Source organism: Dermacentor silvarum, chromosome 5 (genome assembly GCF_013339745.2).
Source record: "Dermacentor silvarum isolate Dsil-2018 chromosome 5, BIME_Dsil_1.4, whole genome shotgun sequence".
In the NCBI taxonomy this organism is placed as follows: Eukaryota; Metazoa; Arthropoda; class Arachnida; order Ixodida; family Ixodidae; genus Dermacentor; species Dermacentor silvarum.
Window position 1 is genome coordinate 113,411,576 of NC_051158.1, and position 27,775 is coordinate 113,439,350.

The window sequence follows — 27,775 nt, forward strand, 5'->3', positions numbered from 1 at the left end:
GGTGGGAGCCAAACCTACGACCTTTGGTGTTAAGGCGAAGTTAATTAAGGCACAGGTAATTAATATAGAGTTAAGGCACTGGAACCCACGACCTTTGGTGGGAGTTGAAACCACAATGTTCGGTGTTAATTAAGGCACAGTTAATTAAGGTAGCGTCAATTAAGGCACTCCTACCCACAACATTTGGTGGGAGAACACAAGTAAGAAGTAACAATGCATTCGAATGAGAATGTAAAGTAATTTAATGAATGTCTCGTGAGCACGCAGGCTTTCGCCTTCATCCTCTTTGGCGTATGCTAAAGTGACTGTCACTTCTTACTGCTTTTTGTGATCGCGAGAACATTTTCAGTGCTAATACTATAAGTGCTAATATCGAGATAAATGAAATATATATATATATATATGTCTGCGATCTTCATCTTTGCACTGCCAGTCTACACACAACAGTTGCACAGCTGCGTCTGCTGTGCCTGGCCTCTGAGATAGCAAGAGCATGCTTTGTAGTGTTGTCTACTGAGGATGCCTTGGGGTGTTGCGACGAGCTGTCTCGCACGCTCAACTTTTGGGCAAGCCACTAGTGGAGATGAGCCGCTCATCGGTTTAGTTATCTCCGCTAATACTTGAAGGATTCGAAAAAAAAAAAAAAATTCGCAGCAGGAGATTCTTGAGGTGACATAAATGAACAGTGAGGTCATTGTGTAATTAGTTGGAAAAGTGGTTCAGGGCCCCTTTAATGCTCTCACTTGTAGGAAAAACACTTGTGTGTTCACGTACAACCAATGTGTGGATGCCTTGTTTGTCTTGGACTCCAGCTTAACAGTATTTCGAAGTTGTCAAGAACAGATAGATACACTCATAGAAGAACCTGTTTATGTCATTTTATCATTTTCTAATCGTTTCTAAAGAAGATGCCTTGAAGCACTCGTTTATCACTTTGGCTTGACTATGTACATTTTTTTTTTCTTGTCTTGAAACATGGGTTAGTCTGCGTAAGATTTCACTGTGCTATTGGATTCACCTTAGGGAAGATGGATTGATAGAAAAACATGATTTTAAATTATGGTCCTCTGCATCAATACCAGGTAGCATCTTGTTCATAGCAATGCTTATTCCACACAATCAATTTGTATATAATAAAGTGGATTAAGGTGCTCTCAAGCTGAAGAACCAAGATCCAATGATTTGTGCTGTCATGGTATCTAGTTCTTTGTCCTTTTCATGCTGCGGATTGTGTGAGGACATTGTGCTGGCGTGTGGACCTTTATTGAGTCATACTGTGCAAAGTTTCATAAGCTGTCTTATGTACAGCCTTTGGCAAAAGAAATGACACCTGTAGGAGCACAAATGCTGCTTTCTCATTGAGGAGATTGTGGTGTTGTAGGACTTCTAGGAGCTAGTACTTTATGACATTTTCGCCAACGCAGCAGGAGGCAAACAAGACATTTCATATTCAGCTCCCATCATTAATATAGTGACTGCATTTCTTTTGACAAAGGCTGTGCATTTAGTATTGTGGCTGGTGTGAGAAGTCTGTTATTGGCAACACTTTGTTCTCTGCTTTCTCTATCTGCATGTGTATGACTAGTAGATAAGGAATACTGTATTTGCATCTCCACTATCTAGGATTTGTAGAATGGTTGATAGATTTTGTCAGTGCGTGTACCTTTGGGAATTATCTTTCATGTGTGTGACTGGTACCTTCAGTTTATGTTCTGTGGGCATGAAAAAATGTGAGCTGTTCTATTCATCTCACATTTTATGGCCTTCTGGATGTAGTAGTCTTCCTTGGAATTTTTTCCCAATACTCTGAGCCATGTCATTGTCTTCGTGCATGCAAGCATTCCTTTACAGGAGTTGAATGATCTGCCTTCACTAAGAATTGACACTTTTTCCTGGAGGATTGATGGGTACATTGCTAATGTTGTTTATGTTTTTTGTTTGCACTTATAACGATAACCTCTTTTCTAATCGTCTGGTAATAAACATCATCTTTCTCTTTCTTACTTTTAGAGTTTCCTTAGCATTTTATTCTCTTCGACGCTCCAGTAGAATATCAGTGATGGCACTTGGAAGTTTTATTTATTATTATGACACTCATCTCCAATTTAATATGTGAGCCAGTTCTTAAGATCAGTGTGGTTTTTTGGTTTTTTTTTTTTCATTCTTACATTGGTTCATCTAAGACACTGGAATTCTGGTACCACTGCTGTTCCATCTTTTTCTGATACAGAGTTCATACAAATGTTTGAAAAACTTGAAAAGCTTTAGTCTGAAAAGTGCATTTTCAAGGCCTTACATGTCTTAGAATATTTATGGGTCCCTAAAATTCTTGAATATTAGTTTTATGTAAACAGTTGCTGAATGAATATTCAAATTATTCAGACTTGGAGAGACTCGCCAAATAATATATAAGGACTACAAAAAACTAATGGTATCTTTATTCTGAAAGTGGATCTAAAAACTTTTTGTTGCGTTACCATGCGCATGTATTGCAAGTGCAGATATGGCTGATGGTGGTTTCGTTAAGTCCAAACTGTAGTGTAAAAATCAGTCCTAGTTGGGATTGGGGTCTGATTCGTTTTGGCTGCCTATGAAAACCTCAAATGCCGTTAACGGAAAGCCCTGGTGTTCGAAACATCTTCAGTTCGGCATTCCATGTCCGGAGCTTCTCAATGAAAGGTGAAGTGTCCTCCACGCTTTCTCGTAGAACTAGTATGAGAGTTGGAGGTTGTCTGCATTCTTGAAATCTGCTCTCACTGATAGTGAACGGCCACAGTTTGCACGATCAAGCCATTCATGTGTGCAGAGAGCAAAGCTGAAACACGCCGTGATTTTTCCTAAATAACATGTATTGCCCATCAGATTTAGTGTCGTGTTTGACAGCATCTGACACAATGGTGTCATTTCAAGTTTGTCAGCATTAAATATTTGCGATGGCAAAAGAAATGATCGTGAACACGATAGAAGCACACTTGCCGGGGCACAATGCAGAGTTGAATGTATTGAATGAGGCGGTGAACGAGTGAGTTGGATATACGCTTACTACAGCACTGTACTTTTACGCGGGCTTTCCAGGGGATGTTACGACCGTTCGATATAGACAATCACTCGACATATCTGGGTTTGACTGTATCTACACGCTAAATATCTATTCTGTCTACATATGCTGCATGTCCACGTCGCCAGGGCGCAGCTGGAGATGCATCTGCACTCGTGCATGTCCAGTGGCACTCGATGGTGTCTGGTGACGGCTGCTTGCGACTAGAATGGGACTGCGGAGCAGTGCCGCGGTGCAGTGTAGGAGGGGCTCAGGAGCGGGATCTGTTGCCGGCTAATTCCTGGTTGGCCCTTCTCTCGTCGAGGTCTCCTATGCTGCTTGTCCACGTCGCCAGGGCACAGCTGGAGATGACATCTGCTCTCGTGCATGTCCAGTGGCACTCGACAGGTGTCTGGTGACGGCTGCTTGCGACTAGAATGGGACTGTGGAGCAGTGCCACGGTGCAGTGTAGCTGGGGCTCAGAAGCAGGATCTGTTGCCGGCCATCTCCTGGTTGGCCCCACTCTGGTTGAGGTCTCCTATGCTGCTTGTCCATGTCCCCAGGGCACAGCTGGAGATGTTTCTGCACTGGTGCATGTCCAGTGGCACTCGATGGTGTCTGGTGACAGCGGCTTGCGACTAGAATGGGACTGCAGAGCAGTGCCACGGTGCAGTGTAGGAGGGGCTCAGGAGCGGGATCTGTTGCCGGCTAATTCCTGGTTGGCCCTTCTCTCGTCGAGGTCTCCTATGCTGCTTGTCCACGTCGCCAGGGCACAGCTGGAGGTACATCTGCTCTCGTGCATGTCCAGTGGCACTCGACAGTGTCTGGTGACGGCTGCTTGCGACTAGAATGGGACTGTGGAGCAGTGCCACGGTGCAGTGTAGCTGGGGCTCAGAAGCAGGATCTGTTGCCGGGCATCTCCTGGTTGGCCCCACTCTGGTCGAGGTCTCCTATGCTGCTTGTCCATGTCCCCAGGGCACCGCTGGAGATGTGTCTGCACTGGTGCATGTCCAGTGGCACTCGATGGTGTCTGGTGACAGCGGCTTGCGACTAGAATGGGACTGCAGAGCAGTGCCACGGTGCAGTGTAGGAGGGGCTGAGGAGCAGGATCTGTTGCCGGCTAATTCCTGGTTGGCCCTTCTCTCGTCGAGGTCTCCTATGCTGCTTGTCTGCGTCGCCAGGGCGCAGCTGGAGATGCATCTGCACTCGTGCATGTCCAGTGGCACTCGATGGTGTCTGGTGACGGCTGCTTGCGACTAGAATGGGACTGCGGAGCAGTGCCGCGGTGCAGTGTAGGAGGGGCTCAGGAGCGGGATCTGTTGCCGGCTAATTCCTGGTTGGCCCTTCTCTCGTCGAGGTCTCCTATGCTGCTTGTCCACGTCGCCAGGGCACAGCTGGAGGTACATCTGCTCTCGTGCATGTCCAGTGGCACTCGACAGTGTCTGGTGACGGCTGCTTGCGACTAGAATGGGACTGTGGAGCAGTGCCACGGTGCAGTGTAGCTGGGGCTCAGAAGCAGGATCTGTTGCCGGCCATCTCCTCGTTGGCCCCACTCTGGTCGAGGTCTCCTATGCTGCTTGTCCATGTCCCCAGGGCACCGCTGGAGATGTGTCTGCACTGGTGCATGTCCAGTGGCACTCGACGATGTCTGGTGATGGCTGCTTGCGACTAGAATGGGACTGTGGAGCAGTGCCACGGTGCAGTGTAGCTGGGGCTCAGAAGCAGGATCTGTTGCCAGCCATCTCCTGGTTGGCCCCACTCTGGTTGAGGTCTCCTATGCTGCTTGTCCATGTCCCCAGGGCACAGCTGGAGATGCCTCTGCACTGGTGCATGTCCAGTGGCACTCGATGGTGTCTGGTGACAGCGGCTTGCGACTAGAATGGGACTGCAGAGCAGTGCCACGGTGCAGTGTAGGAGGGGCTGAGGAGCAGGATCTGTTGCCGGCTAATTCCTGGTTGGCCCTTCTCTCGTCGAGGTCTCCTATGCTGCTTGTCTGCGTCGCCAGGGCGCAGCTGGAGATGCATCTGCACTCGTGCATGTCCAGTGGAACTCGATGGTGTCTGGTGACGGCTGCTTGCGACTAGAATGGGACTGCGGAGCAGTGCCACGGTGCAGTGTAGGAGGGGCTCAGGAGCAGGATCTGTTGCCGGCTAATTCGTGGTTGGCCCTTCTCTCGTCGAGGTCTCCTATGCTGCTTGTCCACGTCGCCAGGGCGCAGCTGGAGATGCATCTGCACTCGTGCATGTCCAGTGGCACTCGATGGTGTCTGGTGACGGCTGCTTGCGACTAGAATGGGACTGCGGAGCAGTGCCACGGTGCAGTGTAGGAGGGGCTCAGGAGCAGGATCTGTTGCCGGCTAATTCGTGGTTGGCCCTTCTCTCGTCGAGGTCTCCTATGCTGCTTGTCCACGTCGCCAGGGCGCAGCTGGAGATGCATCTGCACTCGTGCATGTCCAGTGGCACTCGATGGTGTCTGGTGACGGCTGCTTGCGACTAGAATGGGACTGCGGAGCAGTGCCACGGTGCAGTGTAGGAGGGACTCAGGAGCAGGATCTGTTGCCGGCTAATTCCTGGTTGGCCCTTCTCTCGTCGAGGTCTCCTATGCTGCTTGTCCACGTCGCCAGGGCACAGCTGGAGCTACATCTGCTCTTGTGTATGTCCAGTGGCACTCGACAGTGTCTGGTGACGGCTGCTTGCGACTAGAATGGGACTGTGGAGCAGTGCCACGGTGCAGTGTAGCTGGGGCTCAGAAGCAGGATCTGTTGCCGGCCATCTCCTGGTTGGCCCCACTCTGGTTGAGGTCTCCTATGCTGCTTGTCCATGTCCCCAGGGCACAGCTGGAGATGCCTCTGCACTGGTGCATGTCCAGTGGCACTCGATGGTGTCTGGTGACGGCGGCCTGCGACTAGAATGGGACTGCGGAGCAGTGCCACGGTGCAGTGTAGGAGGGGCTGAGGAGCAGGATCTGTTGCCGGCTAATTCCTGGTTGGCCCTTGTCTCGTCGAGGTCTCCTATGCTGCTTGTCTGCGTCGCCAGGGCGCAGCTGGAGATGCATCTGCACTCGTGCATGTCTAGTGGCACTCGACGGTGTGTGGTGACGGCTGCTTGCGACTAGAATGGGACTGCGGAGCAGTGCCACGGTGCAATGTAGCAGGGGCTCAGGAGCAGGATCTGTTGCCGGCTAATCCCTGGTTAGCCCTTCTCTCGTCGAGGTCTCCTATGCTGCTTGTCCACGTCGCCAGGGTGCAGCTGGAGATGCATCTGCACTCGTGCATGTCCAGTGGCACTCGATGGTGTCTGGTGACGGCTGCTTGCGACTAGAATGGGACTGCAGAGCAGTGCCACGGTGCAGTGTAGGAGGGGCTCAGGAGCAGGATCTGTTGCCGGCTAATTCCTGGTTGGCCCTTCTCTTGTCGAGGTCTCCTATGCTGCTTGTCCACGTCGCCAGGGCACAGCTGGAGGTACATCTGCTCTCGTGCATGTCCAGTGGCACTCGACAGTGTCTGGTGACGGCTGCTTGCGACTAGAATGGGACTCTGGAGCAGTGCCACGGTGCAGTGTAGCTGGGGCTCAGAAGCAGGATCTGTTGCCGGCCATCTCCTGGTTGGCCCCACTCTGGTCGAGGTCTCCTATGCTGCTTGTCCATGTCCCCAGGGCACCCTGCACTGGTGTACGTCCAGTGGCACTCGACGATGTCTGGTGATGTCTGCTTGTGACTAGAATGGGACTGTGGAGCAGTGCCACGGTGCAGTGTAGCTGGGGCTCAGAAGCAGCATCTGTTGCCTGCCATCTCCTGGTTGGCCCCACTCTGGTTGAGGTCTCCTATGCTGCTTGTCCATGTCCCCAGGGCACAGCTGGAGATGCGTCTGCACTGGTGTATGTCCAGTGGCACTCGACGGTATCTGGTGACGACTGCTTGCGACTAGAATGGGACTGTGGAGCAGTGCCACGGTGCAGTGTAGCTGAGGCTCAGAAGCAGGATCTGTTGCCGGCCATCTCCTGGTTGGCCCCACTCTGGTCGAGGTCTCCTATGCTGCTTGTCCATGTCCCCAGGGCACCGCTGGAGATGTGTCTGCACTGGTGCATGTCCAGTGGCACTCGACGGTATCTGGTGATGGCTGCTTGCGACTAGAATGGGACTGTGGAGCAGTGCCACGGTGCAGCGTAGCTGGGGCTCAGAAGCAGGATCTGTTGCCGGCCACCTCCTGGTTGGCCCCACTCTGGTCGAGGTCTCCTATGCTGCTAGTCCATGTCCCCAGGGCACCGCTGGAGATGTGTCTGCACTGGTGCATGTCCAGTGGCACTCGACGGTATCTGGTGACGGCTGCTTGCGACTAGAATGGGACTGTGGAGCAGTGCCACGGTGCAGTGTAGCTGGGGCTCAGAAGCAGGATCTGTTGCCGGCCATCTCCTGGTTGGCCTCACTCTGGTCGAGGTCTCCTATGCTGCTTGTCCATGTCCCCAGGGCACAGCTGGAGATGCGTCTGCACTGGTGCATGTCCACATCAGCACGGCTTGTTCAGCAACCATCGTCTTCTTTTTCATCGTCTCCTCTCTCCTTTGCAGCTAAGTTAACAGCTGCATGGCATTCCGCTGATTGTTCTTTTTAGCCTATGCAGAGCACCACCTGTAACAATGCAAAAATTATGTTGCACAAAGCCTTTCGCAAGTGCTCCACAAGGTAACAAACTCTGCCTATGGACACTGTGTATCGGGAAACAGTCCTGGATATCTTCTTCTGGGAATGTCGCTAAACGATTGTAAAGTGGCATGTCCACAACCAATGTTCTCTTCGCTGTTTGTATTTAATTCTGACTTGTTTCGTACCTGTCAATGTGCTCATCTGTTTTTTTTTTTTACAGTAGTACTGTATTTATTTATTCAGGTACCTACATCACCCAATTCAGCATTATTGCAGGTGGGTCGAAAAAATAACTGGAATGAAAAACAGGGAAGCAGACAGGTACAGCTGTCACTTGAACATTAAACTAAAACATCTTCCAAGGATGAGGAAAATACACTTGTGGGAACATCCACAGTACTTGCATCCGACTGATTTCACTCATCAAGTGTAAAAGCAAAGCAAAATGTGCAAATACATCTGTACGATACCTTATAACCCCTTTAGCATGATCATTTCTGTCTGATAAGTAGTATAGGCTCATCATGTAGAAAGTTTAATACCAGTTTCATCATGAAAAATGGAATGAAAGAACTTTAATTGCAACGATTTTCTTGGATGTTGAAGAGCTGTCCAAGCTTGTTCAATTTTAATGTGAGTGCTGTTCAAGATGTTTCTTTTTTTTTTCATGGAAACTGCTTTTCTTGATTCATACTTCACTGATGTTGGCATAGCTTATTGCAATGCCTTATTAACTATATTTTTTATGTTTATATCGTGTTTATATTTCTTGCTGCTTATGGATTGGTTGGTGACTCTTGCTCAATTTTTGGTGCATTAACAGGAGGTTGCCCTGACAGTTTTACTATGGGACCTCCTCCTTTATCACGGTTCACATATAATCTGCATAACAACATGATTTAATTAACCTGGGAACCCACCTCGCACATCTTCCCTTCAGACACTTTCCTTTTTTTTCTTTATCTCTTGTTAACAGATTCCTGCGTTTTGGTGACTGGCATCATCATCTCACATGGTTCACCTGCTACTCATTATAGATGCATATTTAATTTATGCTGGCCAATGCCATTTGTCTTGTTGCATTTTGTTTGGTAAGACAATTACTACATTACAATGTTACTTTTTTTTATAAAGGGCTGATTGCACTGATTCTTTTACTTAGGCTGGCTCTTACACTGCAACACATCATATCTCCTGTGCATCTTTGCAAAGTTGGCATCATCTTTTTCTATATTCTGCACCATTTATCTAAATATTTGGGAAGTTTTTTTTTTTTTTTTTCATTTTTCTATATATTATGACATAATTTGTGAGAGTAAAACAGCTCAAAGGATGAAAGTGAGAGCAATGCTGGAGCAGCATCTGCCACAGTATACAGACATACTGACCTTTGAGCATTGCTTTGTGTTCTGTAATGTCAAGCAGCACTTTGTATCATCAACTGTACTATTGGGTTGCAGACAGTGGTTCAGTTAAGGTGTATAGCTTGAATGGGAACTATTCTCTTTATAGGCTGTAGACCTCTCATAGTGTAAGTTGCTGCTGTAGCAAACATTAAAAAAAGAATGATCCTCGTACCCTATGATGTTGTAAAACCTGCTGTGTTTGCAACCATGCTATCCGTCCAATAGAACACCTAAACAAGATTTTTGGTGGTCACCAATGTCTTTTTTTTTTTTTTTTTGTAATGAGTGGAGGTAGTTTCGAGCTTTCCCAGCCCATTCCCCACTGACTATGCTGACAGCATTGACAATGCAAGGATTGGCAGAGGTGCGGGCAGTGTGCCCAAGCATGAGCATGTTCATTTCATCGTGCACATGCATACTTACAGGCACCCTATGCTTTCAACTATCTAAAGGTTAGCAAAGAGAGTATGCGGATATAAATGGTACCTAATTAACTCGAAAGAAACTAGTGCTTTTGTTGAAAAGGCCTCTCACCAGGTTTCGCCATTTTAAACAAACGTTTGTAGCGGATACGTCACACGCCGACGACCGTGTCTGCAAGTATTATGGCCTTTACCACCTTCTCGCCTCACATTTTTACATAAATACGCATTTGGTGCCGCAGCTAAACGTCGCCTCCCTTCCCTCCCTCCCTCCCGTCCCCCCACGGCCGTTCGCGCGGCGGAAGAAGTGGCGTTTGCTCTCTCTCTCTCTCTCTCTCTCTCTCTATATATATATATATATATATATATATATATAGGCCGATTGTAAAGGAGGAAAGAGACGCTTCATTCTGCAGCCCTTCAGGGAGCACGGCGCAGAACGCGTGTCTGCTCTCCGCCGTGTGTTCGCTCGTCGTGAAAGTGCACGTCGCTCGCGCTCTTTCACTCGCACATAAAGCATACGGCGCGCAGCGACGATTTCATCGCTGTTGACGTCCTACGAAACCTCACGGCCACGCCGACGGCAGAATTCCGCTTTGAGTGTCCATAATTGCTATCGCAATAAAAGAAAAGTGGATTCGTGGCACCCGTGTGCGTGCTCTGCCAGCCGCAAACTTTTGTTGCATCGACAGCCTCTCTCGCATCTCTTCTGTCGCTCTTCCACATTTCCTGAACACGACTCAACCAGACTCAACTGCGCTGATGAGCATTGGTAAGTGTGGTCGTTGGCGTAGTCAGCTCACAGTCGCTAGTCAAGCTTCCCTCACTTTAGCTTTCTCACAAGTGAATCATTGCTTTCTGTGTGAAAATATGTGTGGGTTTTAAAAACCTTATTTTTGAGCAAACGCATATCAGATTATTGATGGGGGTGCATAAATATCCGAAATTTTTGAATAACAAATGAAATTCTGTATTTTGGTCTTCGAATCCCATTGACACTTTCCTTTTCAGCCATCAAATTGAATTGTCCCTGTTTAACAAACCGAATATTTTTATAATTGCTTTTGAATAGTTCACGTCATAGGCTGTGCATGACCAAACAGAAATCCAAGCAAGAATGCGAAAACTTTCATCCCATCCACAGTGAACATAACATACTAAACCATGCTGCATTATTCAGACGGCCAGACTTTTCCGCGTCAACGATTCCTCGCAATAAGATGCTGTTGAGACACGTAATTCAACAGTCGGTATTGTTTGGTGCTATTTGTACATGCAGCACACGTGCCCTGGCGCCAGCTGCCCTGGCCATTCGAACTAGAGAAACAGTGCTTTTCTTTGCCCTGCCATCACCGCAGACTGCATGCATTTGATTCGATCATAGTGTTATACTCAGATAATTGGCCAACAACGCTTTCTTATAAATTGACATGATAATGCATGACCGCATATGCTCTAAGAGCCTTCGCGTTTGTGAATGAATTGCTTAGTTATTGCTGATAATCCCTTTGTGTATTTAATAAGGTATTTCTTCATGCTGTGCAGCTAGTGCAATGACAGAAACTTAATAATATTCTGAATGCCCAGACTTGAAAATCGTTTTCTTTTTATAGTGATAAGCTTGTCCTATACAACCTGAAAATTATTCAAAAATACTCGATTTGTTTTCGATTCATATTCAATTTGGATACCAAAAATGCTTTTTGTGCACCCCTAATAATTGAGAAAATGAAACAAGTCAGCTGCTGTGGTGGTGTAGTGTGCTTGACTTTGCACTGCTAAGACGAAGGTCGTGGGATTGAAACCCGACCGCGGCGACTTCATTTCAATGGGGGCAAAATGCGAAAATGCCCGTTTACCATGCAGTGGGTGCACGTTAAAGATCCCCAGGTGGTCTTAACTCGTTGGCTACCAAATAATATGCACACCACAATGCCCCCCCCCGAACTGATTACTTTTGTGGCATACTGGTGCAACTGAAGTTTCCACTTATTACTAGATCTTAACATTGTGAAAATCTAACCGCTGTTGTAGTGAACAAGTATTTCATGTATTCACATTTTAAAATGACTATAGCATATATTGCTGGTCGCGCCACCTCTGAATTAATTGTCTTCTTAATGAACCATACCTCTCACTAGAAGACTGGAATACTTAGTAAAACATAAATTTGATTTATTTGCTGCCGAGCTAGTTGGTACGTGAGTCAAATGGACGCGCAAGAACCACGGAAGGAAGATGAGAAAGAAACGGGCATCATCCCTGGAATAGTGCTCGAGTTGGGTGTCCGTTTTCGCCAAGGCCCACTCTGAAGGATCACCTGTGCATTTACACCGACGAGTGACCATACTGCTGCACTGTCTGCTCCAAGTACCTTGTGCAGAACGCTCACTTGAACAGAAATATGAAAACGCAGCGTCACTGCCCATAAAGGTGTATTATATTTGCTTAATGCAGCCTGAATACGGAATCGATATAGCATGTTCTGGTGCATGTGGAAGCACAAGTGTCGCCGTAGCCTCTGTTATATTAAACTGTCGATTAACTTCAGGGTATGCTTCAGCATAATATAGCAAGTTACAGAGACATTGCAGTGCCAGTGGCGCAACGACGGGGGGGGGGGGTGTAACCCCCCCCCCCCCCACCTCCCACGGGTCCAGCCCTACCAGTCCAACGTCTACCTTCAGTGCTCTGTTCACATTGTCATTACAATTCAGGAGGTGGCTTGAGGTAGAATTTTCCTGAGTAACAAAAACACTTTATCATTGTCTTGTATTTATTCAATCACTCTTAAATTACTTTGAGTAAAACGCTGAAGAAATAAACATAGTCATCATCCTTGGTGTCATCATTATTATGATTATTGGGCCTTTTATTTGCGGTTGGATTCCTCTGACGAAAGCAAGAAAGTTGCATTTTATGCCCAAAGTGCTTCCTCCCCCCCTCCTTGCAGAGATTCTGGGTGCGCTACTGTGCAGTGCGTTACTGTAAACATCTTGATGTGGTATTCGGGGCCCGACTGTATAGTACGGGTACGGCTAATAAACTACCCCAACCAACATCATAGAATAAAAAACCAACCAACATCTCGGAAAAAAAAAAAAAAAAATGTAAATCCACGTCGTGCAGCACAGCCGCATCGAGATTTCCATCACGAGCTAGGTAGCTAGCCGAAGTCAGATTGGAATCCAATCCGTTTGAGTGCAAAACTCAACTCGGTTCAGATCTTATCAGAACAATGCGTTGAAAAGTTGGTTCTTTATTCTATGGCGTTGATGAGTGCGCGTGATAACATTTTGCTCTACACAGCTTTCTTGACAGCATGGTGTCGTCGAAGCCTAAGAACTACAGTGTTTCTTGAAGTCTTGTACGTCAAAATTCCCGTGTTTCGTGCGGTCCAGGAAACGCGAGCAATTCTTATTTTGCACGACTTGCGCATGCGGCGTGAGCATGGCCCACGGCGGCTAAGGTGACATAAAGCTGCATTTGTCGACTGCCAAACACCAAAGCTTCCTTCGTGCTGCTGAGAAGCAGAAAGCCGTGAGCAACTTCTTTGGCAACAGCAATGAAGACAATGTTGTGCGTGCAGAGTGCCTTTTCACTGGATTTCTCATGGAGTACAATTTGCCGCTAAGGGTGAATGATCACGTTGGGCCACTTCTGCGCAAGATGTTCCCGAAGTGCGAAGATGCGAAGCGCTACGGATGCCATGTTTTCACCTTTGCAGTCGACGGCAGCGGTGACACCTCATCGCAGCTTTACCCTGTCGTGACAACCTAGAGAAATGCGGGCGGGTTGAAAGCGAACTGTTGTGCATGCAAGCACTTCAAGGAGAGGATACTGGCCAAAAAATTGGCAGTCTCGTGCCCGACGCATTGCGTTCGCTTTATGCTTTATATATCTGAGTCGAATTGCAGACAAGATATGTCTAACCTTGCAGACTAGACTAATAGCATGCGCAGCATAGAGAGAGAGGGAGAGATCCCCCTCCCCGCGCGGTGAGTCTCCCGATTTTCGCAGTCCCCAGGTTGGCAGGTGTGTATACCTTTATATGAAGGCACAACAAAGCTAATCCATCACCTGTTTCTATGGAAGACGTGTGTGCAGCAAAATGCTCAGTTGTGGGTAAATTCTGATTGGGAGGTCTCGCTGAAATATTTCGGTGTCCTCCAAATGAATAGTTGCCTGTTTAAATGTTCTTCTGAAATCATTAATGTCTACAGTGCACAAGAAAAGCTAATTGCGTGTTGTCTTTATAGCCTCGTAGTGGCTTCACCTGTAGGAAAGTCTTGTTTGTTTAGGTGCATGAATACGTGGATGCCTTGTGTTTGTTTGACCTGATAGCATTTGTAACCCTCTCAGCGCCATTTTTTTTTTTTTTCAGAGGTAACTCACCTGCAGCATCGTTTCTGTTTCTTGGATATTATAAAACGAACACAGCGGTTTACTTTTTGTTACATAGAAGGGCAGAAATGACACGGATAATGACAAAATCTCTCCAGGTATTGTGCTCACATTCCTATCTGACATCAGTGACACGGTGGGACAAACTCGCGAAAACATACCGGTACGTCAGTGTACTGAATAGGTTAAAAATGAGTGAACATGAGCAGTTTGGGTGCACTCAAAGAAGCCGTTTCATTGTTTTGTTGGCATCTTTTAATGGTGTAGCATTCAGGGTACTTAACATACTTTCCAGGGGCCAACTATCTATGTATGTTTGTATCTGTTTTCCCCCCTACCTGGGTGATTGGGTAGTCTGTGAACGAATGGGCAGTGCATTGGGCTGCTGCACTGAGGGAAGAAGGTTTGAAACCAACAATTGCAAATTTTTTTGATGCACTGTCGTATGTGTATGGCTTTATGTTATCAAAGATATGTAAACTTTACCTTCACCATGACCACTCATTCAAATCTTTGCTGTAAGTTATTGAAATGTTTGCTATTTTATTTGGATGAAGTGGCAGCCCATGCAGTCACTACACTCCACGTCCTCTGACTTTAATAAATTTTATAATTGAACACTTATTTATTAGAGTTTGGATTTTATAAAACTGGTCATTGGGCAATCATATATACGAGGTGCGTTCAAAAGGTTTCAAACCTTTGGTCAGCGGGTATACATTTATTGGTTAGGAGGTGCAATCCCTAATCCACTTTTCTTGGTAATGAACACATACACACTCCTCCCAGCAGTCCCGCCATTGTTGGGAACACTTCTGGGCCACATCTTTCGGAATGGTGATCAGCTGAGCTGTCACATTCCGCATGATGTCTTCTCTTGACTGAAATCGGGTTCCTTTCCACGAGCATTTTCAGCTTGAGAAACCACAGGAATGTTGTGTTTGGCGAAGAAAGTCTGAATGGGATGCGCGGAATGGATGGTACATTATCATGGTGGACCTGCCAAGGTTTTGCTGCCCACAGATCTGGTCGTTCGCGCTGCATAGCAACACAAAGGTGACGAAGGACCTCCTGGTAGTATTCCTTTGTGATGGTTTGGCCTTGTGGTGCATACTCATGATGCACCACACCACGGAAGTCGAAGAAAATGCTCAACATGACCTTGGCATTGCTGCGGACTGGCCATGTTTTTTTTTGTTTTGGGGGTGTCGGATGTTTCCCCTGTGACGACTGAATGTTGGTTTGTCGGTCGTATCTATAAAGCCACGACTCATCGCCTGTGATCATGGTGTTCAGAAAGTTGGGGTTACTGTTTGCATTGTCCAGCAGGTCCTGTGTGATTTCCAGGTGGAGTTGCTTCTGCTCCATTGTTAGCAGTTTCGGTACGAATATCGCAGGCACTCTCCTCATGCCGAAATCCTCGATCAAATGTGACGGACCTCCATGACCAAATCTGCATTTGTTCAATCACATTCTTATTTTGGCTTGCTGAGGATTTGTCTGAATGCAGCTCGCTGTCCACTGATGTGCAGCCATCTTTGAAGCGGTTCTACCACTTCTTTATCCGTCAGGTGCTCATGGCATCGTCCCCAAAAGTCTGTTGAATCTTGAAAATGCTTTCTTCTTAGGTATCGCCAAGCTTTTGGCAAAATTTGATGCAGTATCGCCGCTCATATGTTTCCGTCATTTTGCAACTTACTGGAATCCTGCAAGTGCTCACTCACATCCTCACCAATAGGCCGACTGCCATCAACTAATGCTTTCTGCGGGATGAAAAAAATTCACGCATTCGCATGTAAGTCCCCTCGACATCACCCAAGGCAGCCTCCCACACTTCATTGGTTTACGTGGCAAAAAAAAGAAGGTTCAATACTATTTGAACACACCTCGTATGTAAATATGGAGGAAATCCAACCGGTTGACCAGCTTTGCTTTATTTGATGTTTTCAGAGATCCCCCTCAAAATGATGTACTAGCAAATGCTCATTATTAGCACTAGGATCTGTGTGTTATGATTTTGGCATTCTGTAATTGCATTTTGGTTTTCAATATACAGGATCAAGGCATCCATCTTCTCCAACAACTACCGAAGATAAATCACAGCAGAGACGCCTCCACCGCTGTGACTTCTGTGACATTGAAGTTGGAGAACTGTTTTGGGGGGGGTCTGAAAAAACACATCAGGGTCCACACAGGCGAGAGGCCATTTCAGTGCCCTTCATACCCTCGGACTTTTGTTAAAAGTAGCGAACTCGAGAGACACTTGTGCATACACACAGGAGGGCAACGAAATCACTGTACCAGCTGCTCCAAGTCCTTTGTGCAGGCCGATAATTTCAGGACACGCAACCATGCTGCACAGTAAGCAGCAGTGACATTGGTGTACTTCTGGGGATTAATGTAGTCTGAATATGGAATCTACATAGTAGATGTGCAGGATGCTGTGTGGTGTTGTGCGTTGTGAAGGGGCCAGAAGTTTTGCTATGTTTTGGCATATGTTGAACTGCTAAGTAAATTTTATTTCACTGCAGTCTAACAAGTTGCAAAGAAATTTGATGTAGTGACACTGCTTGCGTTACTGTAACCGTATTTATTCTGTGTGGCTGCATGGCAAAGCTCAACAAAGTTGAAAGCAATCATCTATCAACTATGCCTGGAGAATAAGGCGTGTTTGCAGTAAATGTAGCCACGATAAATTCTGAATGTACTGTCAATGTAAATGGGGTGCCTGTGCTGGCAGTGAAGCATGGCTCCTGGCAACACAGTAACTTAACATTTCGATTCCTTCTATCTCCCCTAATATTGAACCAATTTGAAAAATCCTTGCAGCAAAACATCCTGGCGGCACTTTACAACATTGAGTGTACGAGGTCTATTAGAAAATTATCTGACCTTATTTTTTTGCGAACACCTGATGGATATGAAACAAGCGCGCTTGCATCAGCCGACCTTAAACCTTCGTGCGCATGCGCCAATTTTTTCCCGCCTGCTAATAGCGTCAGTCGCTGGGACGCAGCGTTTCAGTGAAGTAGTGCGCAGTGCCCTCCTCGGTTTTTTTATTGCAAGGAAAATGATGGAGCGACTGGAGCAGCGCTACTGCATCAAATTTTGCCAGAAACTGGGCAACAGCGAAGTGGAAACCATTTGGAAGATTCAGACGGCTTTCGGTGACGAAGCTATGGGGAGCACACAGATTAAGGATTGGGTACAACAGGTTTAAAGACGGCTGCACATCAGTGGAGAGCGAGCCACGCTCCAGTCGGCCATCAACATGCTGAAATGACCAGGCCATTGCCGAAGTGAACGCTGTGGTGATGCCGGATCGTCGTGTGACTATCCGAAAAATTGCGGCAGAGGTGGACATCCACACTTTTTCTGCACATTCCGTTATGACCGAAGATATGGCCATGAAGAGAGTAGCGGCGAAATTCGTGACGAAGCTGCTCACGGTGGAGGAAAAGCAACTTCGTGTTGAAGTCTCACAGGAGATGCTGGATTCCACAAACCTTGACCCCGACTTCATGAACACCATAATGACTGGTGACGAGTCTTGGGTGTACGGGCATGACCCGGATACCAAATCCCAGTCGTCACAGTGGAAGCATTCCACATCACCAAGACCAAAGAAGGCCCGCCAAGTGCGCAGCAACGTCAAAGGGATGCTGACTGCTTTCTTTGACTCCCGTGGTGTGGTACGCCACGAGTATGCACCGCAGGGTCAAACAATCACCAGAGTACTACGGGGATGTCCTCCATCGCCTACGTGATGCTGTGCGGCGCAAGAGACCAAAGTTGTGGTCAACAGGAAATTGGCGCATCCATCACGACAATGCTCCTGCACATTCCTCGCACTTGATTCAGACTTTTTTGGCGAAAAACCAGACTCCTGTAGTTCAACAGGCTTCTTACTCTCCTGATATGACCCCCTGCGACTTCTGGCCATTTCCCAAAATCAAGAGGCCATTGAAAGGAGTGCAATTTCAGACAAAAGAGGACATTATGGCTGCAATGACAGCTGAGCTAAACTCCATTCCGAAAGAGGCCTTCTTGGAGTGCTTCCAACAATGGCAGCACCGCTGGGAGAAGTGTGTAGAGTCCCAAAGAGACTACTTTGAGGGTGATTAGGTTTCCAATGCTCCAGTTATGCCAGTTTTTTAAAGCGAAGCTTTGTACCTCTAACAGCCAAGGCTTCTGTCGTGTCCGTCGTTGTAATCAAAAAATGATCCCGATGAACCGCTAACAATTGCAGGTATAGCAGTATAGCTTACTTGAATTCAGGCATTCAGCGTACAACTAAGCACTCGTTTTCGCAAGAAAAACCACACAAACAAGCTTTAAAGTGATGAGCCAACATGATGGATGATAAGGGCTCCGGGCAAACAACGGAAACAGGCTCGGCGCGGTCCGTAAGATTAGATTGCAGCTGTTGCAAGCTTATGCAGCTGCTTGAAAGAGGGTTGACGTCATTCGAAACCCTTCCAGCCTAGTAACTGCTTCGGTTCATTTTCTAGACTACCCCACTATGGGGTAGTCTAGTAGTGTATATCACACCGATCATAAAGCAGTAGTGAACATTGTTGTGAAGTAAATAATAATAAAGGCCGTGGTTAAAGTTACGTTGTAGTGTGTGAAATATCAAGTGCGCCGCAGTCACCATGAGGGTGGCGTAAAAAAAGCTTCGCTTTCCAACCACCTTCACAGTGTGGATTGGCGGGCAATTTTTTTCTTCGGCCAAAGGTTGGATACTTTTCTAACAGACCTCATATAACCGAAATATCAGAATGAGCCTGGTGAAGGGCCATTTAAAAGATGTTTACATGCGTATTAGAAAAGGTAACTGCATATCATTAGTTGTTAGTGCTCTCAGTAATAGCAAAGACCTGTGTGCTGAGGTATGACTGCTATGTGGGTGCCTTGTTTTGGAGATAAACAGTATCTCCAAGTTGGGTTTAATATGGCTGCACTCGCAGAAGAACCTATTTCATGATTTTGTTAGCATCTTTGTCTCTGTGGCAACCACTGCTTTGCTGCAGACTATATTTTGTAAGTTGGAAGTAATCAACAATCTTTTCTCAAGTTTACATCAATTTTTCAGTAGCATATCTTCTAAATAAAAGACACCTTGAAACACTCATTTTTCCCTTCAGGTTGACTATGTACTTGTCCTTTTTTCCCCCCTCTTGAATTACGAAGTGTAAGCCATCAGATTGCGTCATGCCATAAGATTCATTCTAGTGAAGCCGAATTGATAAAAGATAAATTGGGATCGTGGTCTTCTGGTTCAATACCGTGTGGCACTGTGTTCATAGCAATGCTTATTTCAGACTTCATTCTGGATAATACCAGTAATGTTTCTTCCATTCATTAGCCCAAGGAATTTTATTGGCTTGTCACTTACTCTAGGTGTTCATTCTTTGCCCTGCTTTTTGCGGAAGGTGAACTTCTCTTCTGTGTCACTTTTGCTGCAGGTTTTGTAATGAATCTCCTGTTCAGCTTCAGGGTACTGTAATCCTGTCATATGTAATGAATCTCCTGTTCAGCTTCAGGGTACTGTAATCCTGTCATATATAATTAAATGAATTCAGATACTCTCAAGCTGAAAACAGCAGATTCGTCGATTCATGCTGTCTTGGTATCTAATACTCTCTTGCTGTGGATTGTGTGATGACATCGTAGTAGCATGGTTGAACTTTATTGAGTCCTATTCATATTGTGCAGAGTTTCAAAAGATATTGTATGTACAGCTTTTGTAAAAAATGAAGCCAATATTTTAAGAATACTCCGTGCTGGAATGCTGTGCTGAATACTCGACGCTTTGACAGAACAGCAGGAAGCTGGCAAGACATTTTGTATTCAGCTGGCATCGATAACCTAATGGCTGTTTCTTTTGACAAAGGCTGAGCATTTATTGTTGTGCAATGTGGCTGGCATAAGATGTGCTTTCTTGACAGCACTCTTATCCACTTTCCCTACCTGCTTGTCTACCCTAGGATACGAACACTGTGTTCTCATTCACTCTATATAGCATGATGGCTTTTTTTTTTTTTAGTGGTTGTATGTTTGTGAATTTTCATTCATTGGTGAGCTTGGTTTCTTTCATATTTTTTCTGGGGGCGTGATAAGATGTCTTTTCTATTCACGTCACATACCTCGCCGTGGTGGCTTAGCTGCTATGGCGTTGCGCTGCTAAGCACGCAGTCCTGGGATCAATTGTGGGCCGTGGCAGCCACAATATTATGGAGCGAAATGTGGCTAATCAGATCAGGGTTCTGGCACAAAAAACCCCAGAATTCATTTATTGAATGACATTTTTATTGCCTGTTAGATCTAATAGGTGTACTCCTTCTTGGAACCTTCCTTCTTAGGGCTCTGTTTGAGCCATGTCATTGTCTTGCACATAATCATTCCTTTACAGTAATTCAACGATCTGTATTCAATATGAATTAACTGTCTGCTTTCGAGCAATGTACAAATCATTGAGCTTAGGGATTGTAATTGTTTATATGCTTTGTGCTTGCTTGCGCTTATATAGAAATAACTTTTTTTTGCAATTTGTTAAAAACCCAATCCTCTCCTAATACCACTACATTTTGCATTTCATTTTATTGGGTGCTCCAGAGAAGTTGAGTGATAGCACTTGGAAGTTCATAAATTTTTGCCATGAAATGCACTTTTTATGAGGTTTCAACTGCAATTAAAAATTTGAGCTCCTTACTTCCTCCGTTTGCCCAACTATGGTACCAGAAGTCCTACTTTCACCAGTGGGCCATGTTTCTCCTGTTATATTTGTTTTAAGTTGTGTTTTGACAGCCATGCAATGAGAAGTACACTGCGCAATGGTATTGTAGAAGTAGGTAGTGGTTACAAGTGGCTTTTTTTGGTATTTTGTCGAGCTTCGTTTGATATTTTTTGAGATCACCTTCAAGAACTACTGAACTAACAAAAAGCACATCATTAGTACTAGCATCTGTGTGTGTTGATATTGGCATTCCTTAAGTGAAATTTGGTTTTCATTGTGCAGGATCAAAGCATTCATCCTGCCCAGGAGCTGCCGAGGAGGACAAGTTGCAGCAAGGACTCCTCCGCCGCTGTGATTACTGTGACTATGAAACTGCAAAACTGTCCAATCTTAAAGCACACATCAGGAACCACACAGACGAGCGGCCATTTCAGTGCCCTACTTGCTCTCTGCGCTTCTTGCAAAACGCCCATCTTAACAGACACCTGCTTATCCACACTGGTGAGCGCCCATTTCAGTGCGGCTCATGCTCGCTGAGCTTCTCACAAAAGGCCCATCTTAACAGACACTTGCGTATCCACACTGGTGATCGGCCATATAAATGCCATTTGTGCCCTAAGAGCTTCTCACACAGATCCGTTCTAGATGGTCATCTGCGCATCCACTCAGGCGAGCGGCCATATCAGTGCCCCTCGTGCCCTCTGAATTTTGCTTTTCAGAGCCATCTGAAGAGCCACATCCGCATTCACACAGGCGAGCGACCTTACAGCTGCACCATCTGCTCCAAGTCTTTTGTGCGGCCTAATGACTTGACGAGACACGTGAAAACGGTGCACAGTGACAGCCTTGAGTAAGTCACCAGCCTTGTTGGTGTGCATTATATATTAGGCAGAGTATAAAATTATGAATCTACATATCTGCGCAGTATGCTGCCTGGTATCGTGGTGCATCAGGAAGCAAGTGTTATGTTTTTATATCTTAAAATGCCAAGCCACTTCACGAGATGTTTCGGCATAATCTAACAAGTTGCAGCGAGAGGGGCTGATATTGCTTTCATTACACTATCCACATTCCTGTGGTGTCCCTTCATGTGCAAATTGAGAAGCCATTCTCCCTCAACTTTGCCTTCAAAACACCACTGTTTGCAGGGAGATAGTTGGGATAAGTTCTGAATGTTAGGTCTATTATTGGGACTTGCTGGTCTTCTCCAGTTATATTGCTGCCTAAATGAACTTTCGTGTAAATTAAATGGCCCCTCACCAGGTTTGGGCATCGCTAACAAACAAGCATGGTGGATTGGTTGTGCAGTGACATTTATTCAGCAATCTATGAAACCATTGCACAACACGAAAACAGCTCAAATTTTAAATGAAAGCGTGTGTGGCCTTCTTCTGGAGGGGGCCTGGCTTTTACTGTCCTAAAGGGGTCAAATTTCCACAACCAAGTCTGAAATTGCTCTGATGGCCTGCCCGTACACTTATTTGGTGTCTGTGCTTGTACTGTGACAGGAAAAGCGGATGTGCGCGTGTATAATTAAGGAACGCATACATCCCCTCCGTGACAGTGGCCCCTTTATACTCTTGGTATGATTCACCCCAATACATTGTGTATGTTTGACTGCTTAACATTTCTGTGCTGCGGCAAAGCTGACTTTTGGGAGCTGGCATTATGCAACAAGACTTATGCAGTGCTTTCCACGCTATGAATCTATCGGCAAAGATAATGAAATAGCTATTGGCTGCTTTTGTGCACTTGGTAAGGGTATGCCAGGAAACGGAAAGGATAACGAGAAAAAATCCGTCTACCAAGGACGGCTCGGGGTGCTGAAACGAGCCCTCTCACCACCAAGACACTCAACTTTTGGGCAAGGCACTAGTGGAGACGAAAGGAGAGAGAAAGCCACTCATTGGTGCAATAACTACGTTATATTGAAGCATCCAGAAAAAAACTGTGGCAGGATATTCGTGAGGTGACGTAAATTAACAGTGAGGTCATTCTATAATTAATTGAAAAATTATTTCAGGGCCCCTGAGCCACCTTTTATCGAAGTGGCGAAAAGCATTTGAAGTGAAATTAGGCTATTTCAAAAATACTCTGCTGCAAGAAGTACTTCAATACATTCAGCAGAAGCGGGGTTATTGGCAATCAAACACGGCCTTTGCTGTGCTCCCGTTCCTTTTTCAATGCCCTGCACTGCGAAGGCTACAGCGGAGTGGGGTGGGGCCACAATGCTCCTCCTTCGAAATGTCACCGTGGCGCGCAGTTCAAATTTCATTTGGGATGTTAACATAGACGCCACGACTTCTGATTTTGGTGCCTACGACGTGCTAAACGTAAGCCAAACGCAGTTGTCCTAAGCGAGCTGCAGTGCGCTTAGCCAGTGGACTCGTGGCGGCCGCGGTGTAGCTGACCGCAGCGACCAATAGCAGCGGCGTATGGTAATGTGCTTTATTACGAAATAAAGCACCCGGAAAAGAGTGAGGATCATGGCTTCTGTTGAAACGAGAGCGTTTGAGAGAAAGGTGACTTCGCGCTCCACTTGCGAGCTCCATGCACAGCATACAACAGCAAAAGTTGGCTGAGATGTTTACAGCAGCCTAGGCTGTGTTATGGCCCAAGGGGTGGTTCAGGGCCCCTTTAATGCTCTCACTTATACCAAAAAACTTGTGTGTTCACGTAGAACCAATATGTAGGTGCCTTGTCTGTTTTGGAGCTGAACAGTATTTCCAAGTTGTCAAGACCTGTTTGTCATTTTGTAATTTTCTAATCGTTTCTAAAGAAGATGCCTTGAAGCACTCGTTTATCACTTTGGCTTAAATATGTCCTTTTTTTTCGTCTTGAAACGGGTTAGTCTGCGTAAGATTTCACTGTGCTATAGGATTCACCTTAGTGAAGATGGATTGATAGAAAAACATGATTTTAAATTATAGTCCTCTGCATCAATACCAGGTAGCATCTTGTTCATAGCAATGCTTATTTCACATAATCAATTTGTATATATCAAAATGGATTAAGGTGCTCCGAAGCTGAAGAACCAAGAACCGTTGATTCATGTTGTCATGGTATCTAGTCCTTTGTCTTTTTCATGCTGAGGATTGTGTGAGGACATTGTGCTGGCATGTGGACCTTTATTCAGTCATACTCTGCATAGCTTAATGAGCGGTCTTATGTACAGCCTTTGGCAAAAGAAATGACACCTGTTTAAGCACAAATTCTGCTTTCTCGTTGCGGGGCTGGAGAACTGTTAGGAGCTAGTACTTTATGACATTTTGACCAACACAGCAGGAGGTGAACAAGACATTTCATATTCAGCTGCCATCAGTAATATAGTTACTTCATTTCTTTTGACAAAGGATGTGCATTTAGTATTGTGGCTGGTGTGAGAAAGCAACACTTGGTTCCCTACTTTATCTACATGGGTATGACTAGTTGATAAGGAATGCTATACTTGCATCCCCACTATCTAGGATTTGTAGAATGTGTGATAAGTTTTGTTAGTGTCTGTACCATTGGGAATTTTCCTTTATGTGTGCGACTGGTACCTTCAGTTTATGTTCTGTGGGCATGAAAAAATGTGACCTTTTCTATTCATCTCACATTTTGATTGCCCTGTGGATGTATAACTCTTTGTCGGAATCTTTTTTTTTGTACTCTGGGCCATGTCTTTGGGCTTGGAAGCATTCCTTTACAACAGTTGAATGATATGCCTTCACTAAGAATTAATTGACACTGTCTTTCCTGGAGGATTATGTAAATCACTGTGCTTGATAGGTGCATTGCTAATGTTGTTTATATGTTTTTTTGTTTGCACTTACAGTGATAACTTCTGTTGTAATCGATTGTTAATAAACATAATCTTTCTCTTACTTTTAGAGTTTCCTAAGCATTCTATTGTCTTCGATGCACCTGTTTAATAACAGTGATGGCACTTGCAGGTTTTATTTCTTATCACATATTCATCCCCAATTTGATGTGTGAGCCAGTTCTTGAGATCTTTTTTCTTTTTTTCATTCCTACATTGTTTCATCTAAGACACTGGCAATTTTGGTGCCACTACTGTTTTATCTTCACGCGAATGTTTGAATGCCTTGAAAAGCCGTTAGTCCGAAAAGCACATTTTGAAGACCTTAGGACTCTTTGAATTCTTACGTGTCCCTAAAATTCTTGGAATGTTGATTTTATGTAAACAGTTGCCGAACGAATATTCAGGCTTGGAGAGACTCACCAAAAATGATGTCAGGACTACAGGGATGGAAGTGCTGCGCCATCTTGCGCCAAACCATCGAGCTCCACCAACCTGCGCCAAAGCAATAATTTCAAATGAAGTTGCGAAATTTAGCAGGATGTGCGTCTTCAGCGACAACCACACAGCCATAGACATGCGTTGGCTAGTGCTTAGCCCTGCAATCTAAGCCTAAGCAATCCGTTTCAGTGTTGGCATCATTGGAGTGTGGGTGTGTTTGGTGGCATAATTATAACTAGGCCACAAGAAAATAAACACCGTTGTATGCTGTTCAATGCATTATGAGTGTTTTAATAAAGTGTTACACATTTGCGCTTGTACGCGGACCAGCTAAGGATGATTTAACCAGCTCTCATATAATAGTGCAGTCGGGAAGGGAAGCCGTGCGGAATGAATAAGGCCATGCAGTCTGCTCAGCGTGTAGCTCATCAGTTTCGTTATGCATTTGAGCACTTGATTTTGTGCCCTATTGGTACATATGCGGTCGATTAATGGGTGAACACCGTGCGTGACGTTCCTAAATCGATTTTGCGCGTGCACTACGTCCGGTTACCGGGTTGTTAGTGCGACACGCCGACAAACGGCCTGCTTGCTTTCATGAAACTTGTTCGTCACAAATATCCAATGGCAGCTGCAATTGTCACTCAAAGTTGCATTCAGTCTACATTATTTTCTGCCCGGCCATGCCACACAAAATTAAGCTTTTGCCGCCTCAGAACGCAAGCCAAGGATCTAAAGTTTCATATTTATTAACCTTTGCAGATAAATTGTGGTCTTAATTAAACGTTTGATGAAACCATAAACCTCTGAAATTGCATTCACGGCAAAAATGTTCAACGATGCCACTTGTGCAGATCGAGTCATAAATTTTTAAGAAACTATTGTTCGCCGCATGGTTGCTGTTTTACCCTGGCTTTATGGCGCCTGTGGCGGTACCACAAATAAGCCCAAATAATCGAGCTTATTCAAAATATTGGTCGACGACACCGGAAAGGCTGCGAACATTTTTATCCTTTTATTGCTTTAAAAAGAAGTATATGGAAACTTTTTCTCGGCAATCGATGCGAAATACTGTCAAATGTTCAGTGAGCAGTACGTCACACCATATTCATTCTGCAGTATTCTGCTATCTTAACTGAAGGTCGTGAAGAATTAAAAATTACCTAAGGGCACTACGCGGATGTCATTCCTTGTACCTTGATGGGTTTTTTGTCACGGTGGTCACTGACTATTTCTCGTTCATTGGGCAGGAATACATTTAATTAGCTAAATTGATAAATTTACCTCACCGATGAGATGTCAATGAAACCGTTGATGATGATGTTGACAAATGACTGGTAACAGCATTTGAACTGACCCAGGGGTTCTCAAGCATGTTTGTTCCAACCCTGATAAGCTCCATGAAGCGCCCAGGAAGCCCCCCCCCCCCCCCCGCAAATTAACCGAATTAAAATGTCCTAATTAAACTAATTTCGAATTATCCAGAGTATCAAGAAAACAATAAATGAATGCTCACTACGTCAAAAGGCTTTTATTTACTGAATGCATCAGCAAATCTTGTTTCTATTTTGCACAAAAGCAGTGAGGAAGCTGAACTTCTTGTCATCTCATGACTGATTAAGTGCTAGCAGCGGCGAGGGCCTCGCAACATCCTTCGCAGCGTGGCCATGGCGCGCGTCTTCTGCAGACGCGCTTTTCACTACCGTGCGCACATCCGGTTATTTTTTCACTAAGGAGCTGGTCGCCAACAAATCGTCCGTCCATCGCGATGTAGTCAGTGCTCTTAATCTTTGACATTTTTGCACTGAGTCAAAGTGCAACTACTGCTTGCCGCAACCGGTGCTGATGAAACCGCGGCCGTTGTAGACGCGATCATGGACGGCGACCTTGCGATTCAGAAGGCAGGCGGCCAATGCACGCACCAAGTTAAAACAAAACTACCATTTGCTGCAACAAGTATGGACGAATGCGCAGTCGCTATCGACACGATCATGGACGGCGACTACGCAGTTATGAAGGCACGCAGCCGACGCGCGCACTGAGTCAAAACGAAACTGTTTGCCACAACTGCTGCGGACGAAACTGGCGGCTATCGACGCGATCATGGCAACTACGCACTTATGAAAGCACGCGGCTGGCCGCCAATGTGGTGTTAACGCGGCGATTAACGCAACAATAAGGGCTTTGGGGGAACAAATAAGCACAAAGCATTCCGGCATTGCTGTCGGTCACGTATTGCGTACGATTGCCGCTGAGGACCATGGCGATGCGGCCGCTTCGTTTTTGGACGCTAACGCCGTTTTTTGCTCTTTCGCGGCGCGCATTTGTGGTGCTTCACGCATTAATTTTTTTATTCCTCCGACGTATATGTCAGTGCGCACGCTATCGGCACCTACCCTATCTACAAACAGGATAAATGTGCATGTTGGTAAGTTACGGCCTCCGAGATTCAAGTGCGAAAGCTTTGGCGCGCTGCCCGTTTTGGAAGGTTGGGTGGCTACAAGCTACTTGCGGATTTATTGCGCAGTTCATGCACTGCCGTTACACGCTGTGATGCGCTTTTTGACATTCGGGCATGGGTAATGGAAGTTCTGTAGATAGAACACACCTTGTTTGCCGTTTTAGCCACTTAATTGGCAAGCGCGGGACCACGGAAAATTTATCAGTGGCTCGCGGAACCCCGAGCAGTGGCCTGCGGAACCCACTTTGAGAACCCATGAACTAGCCTAAGATTCGTTAAGACTATTTTTGAACAAGAAGGAAAGCCCATGAATTAAAGTAAATGCAGTGACCATGACAACGCTTCTGTGCACTAAATATTGCGTCAATCTTTACGCAGACCTTGTCAAATAGGGGCACTGGGAACGAGCTGCTGCACTTTCT

The 27,775-nt window shown here is 45.7% G+C and overlaps 1 protein-coding gene and 1 long non-coding RNA gene across 2 annotated transcripts in view; both read left to right on the forward strand.

Moving 5' to 3' along the window:
• Positions 1–1,154: 1,154 nt before the first annotated feature.
• LOC125945957 (uncharacterized) lies at positions 1,155–8,354 on the forward strand. Its single transcript, XR_007467262.1, has 3 exons — positions 1,155–3,362; positions 6,455–6,660; positions 7,472–8,354. It is a non-coding gene; the product is annotated as an uncharacterized LOC125945957 (long non-coding RNA).
• Positions 8,355–16,261: 7,907 nt separating this feature from the next.
• The window catches only part of LOC125945753 (gastrula zinc finger protein XlCGF49.1-like), an 84,412-nt gene continuing 72,898 nt past the window's right edge, over positions 16,262–27,775 (forward strand). The window contains exons 1-2 of the mRNA XM_049668030.1: positions 16,262–16,271; positions 20,908–21,499. Coding sequence (XP_049523987.1) covers positions 16,262–16,271; positions 20,908–21,499 — 602 coding nt within the window. The remainder of the gene's footprint in view (positions 16,272–20,907; positions 21,500–27,775) is intronic.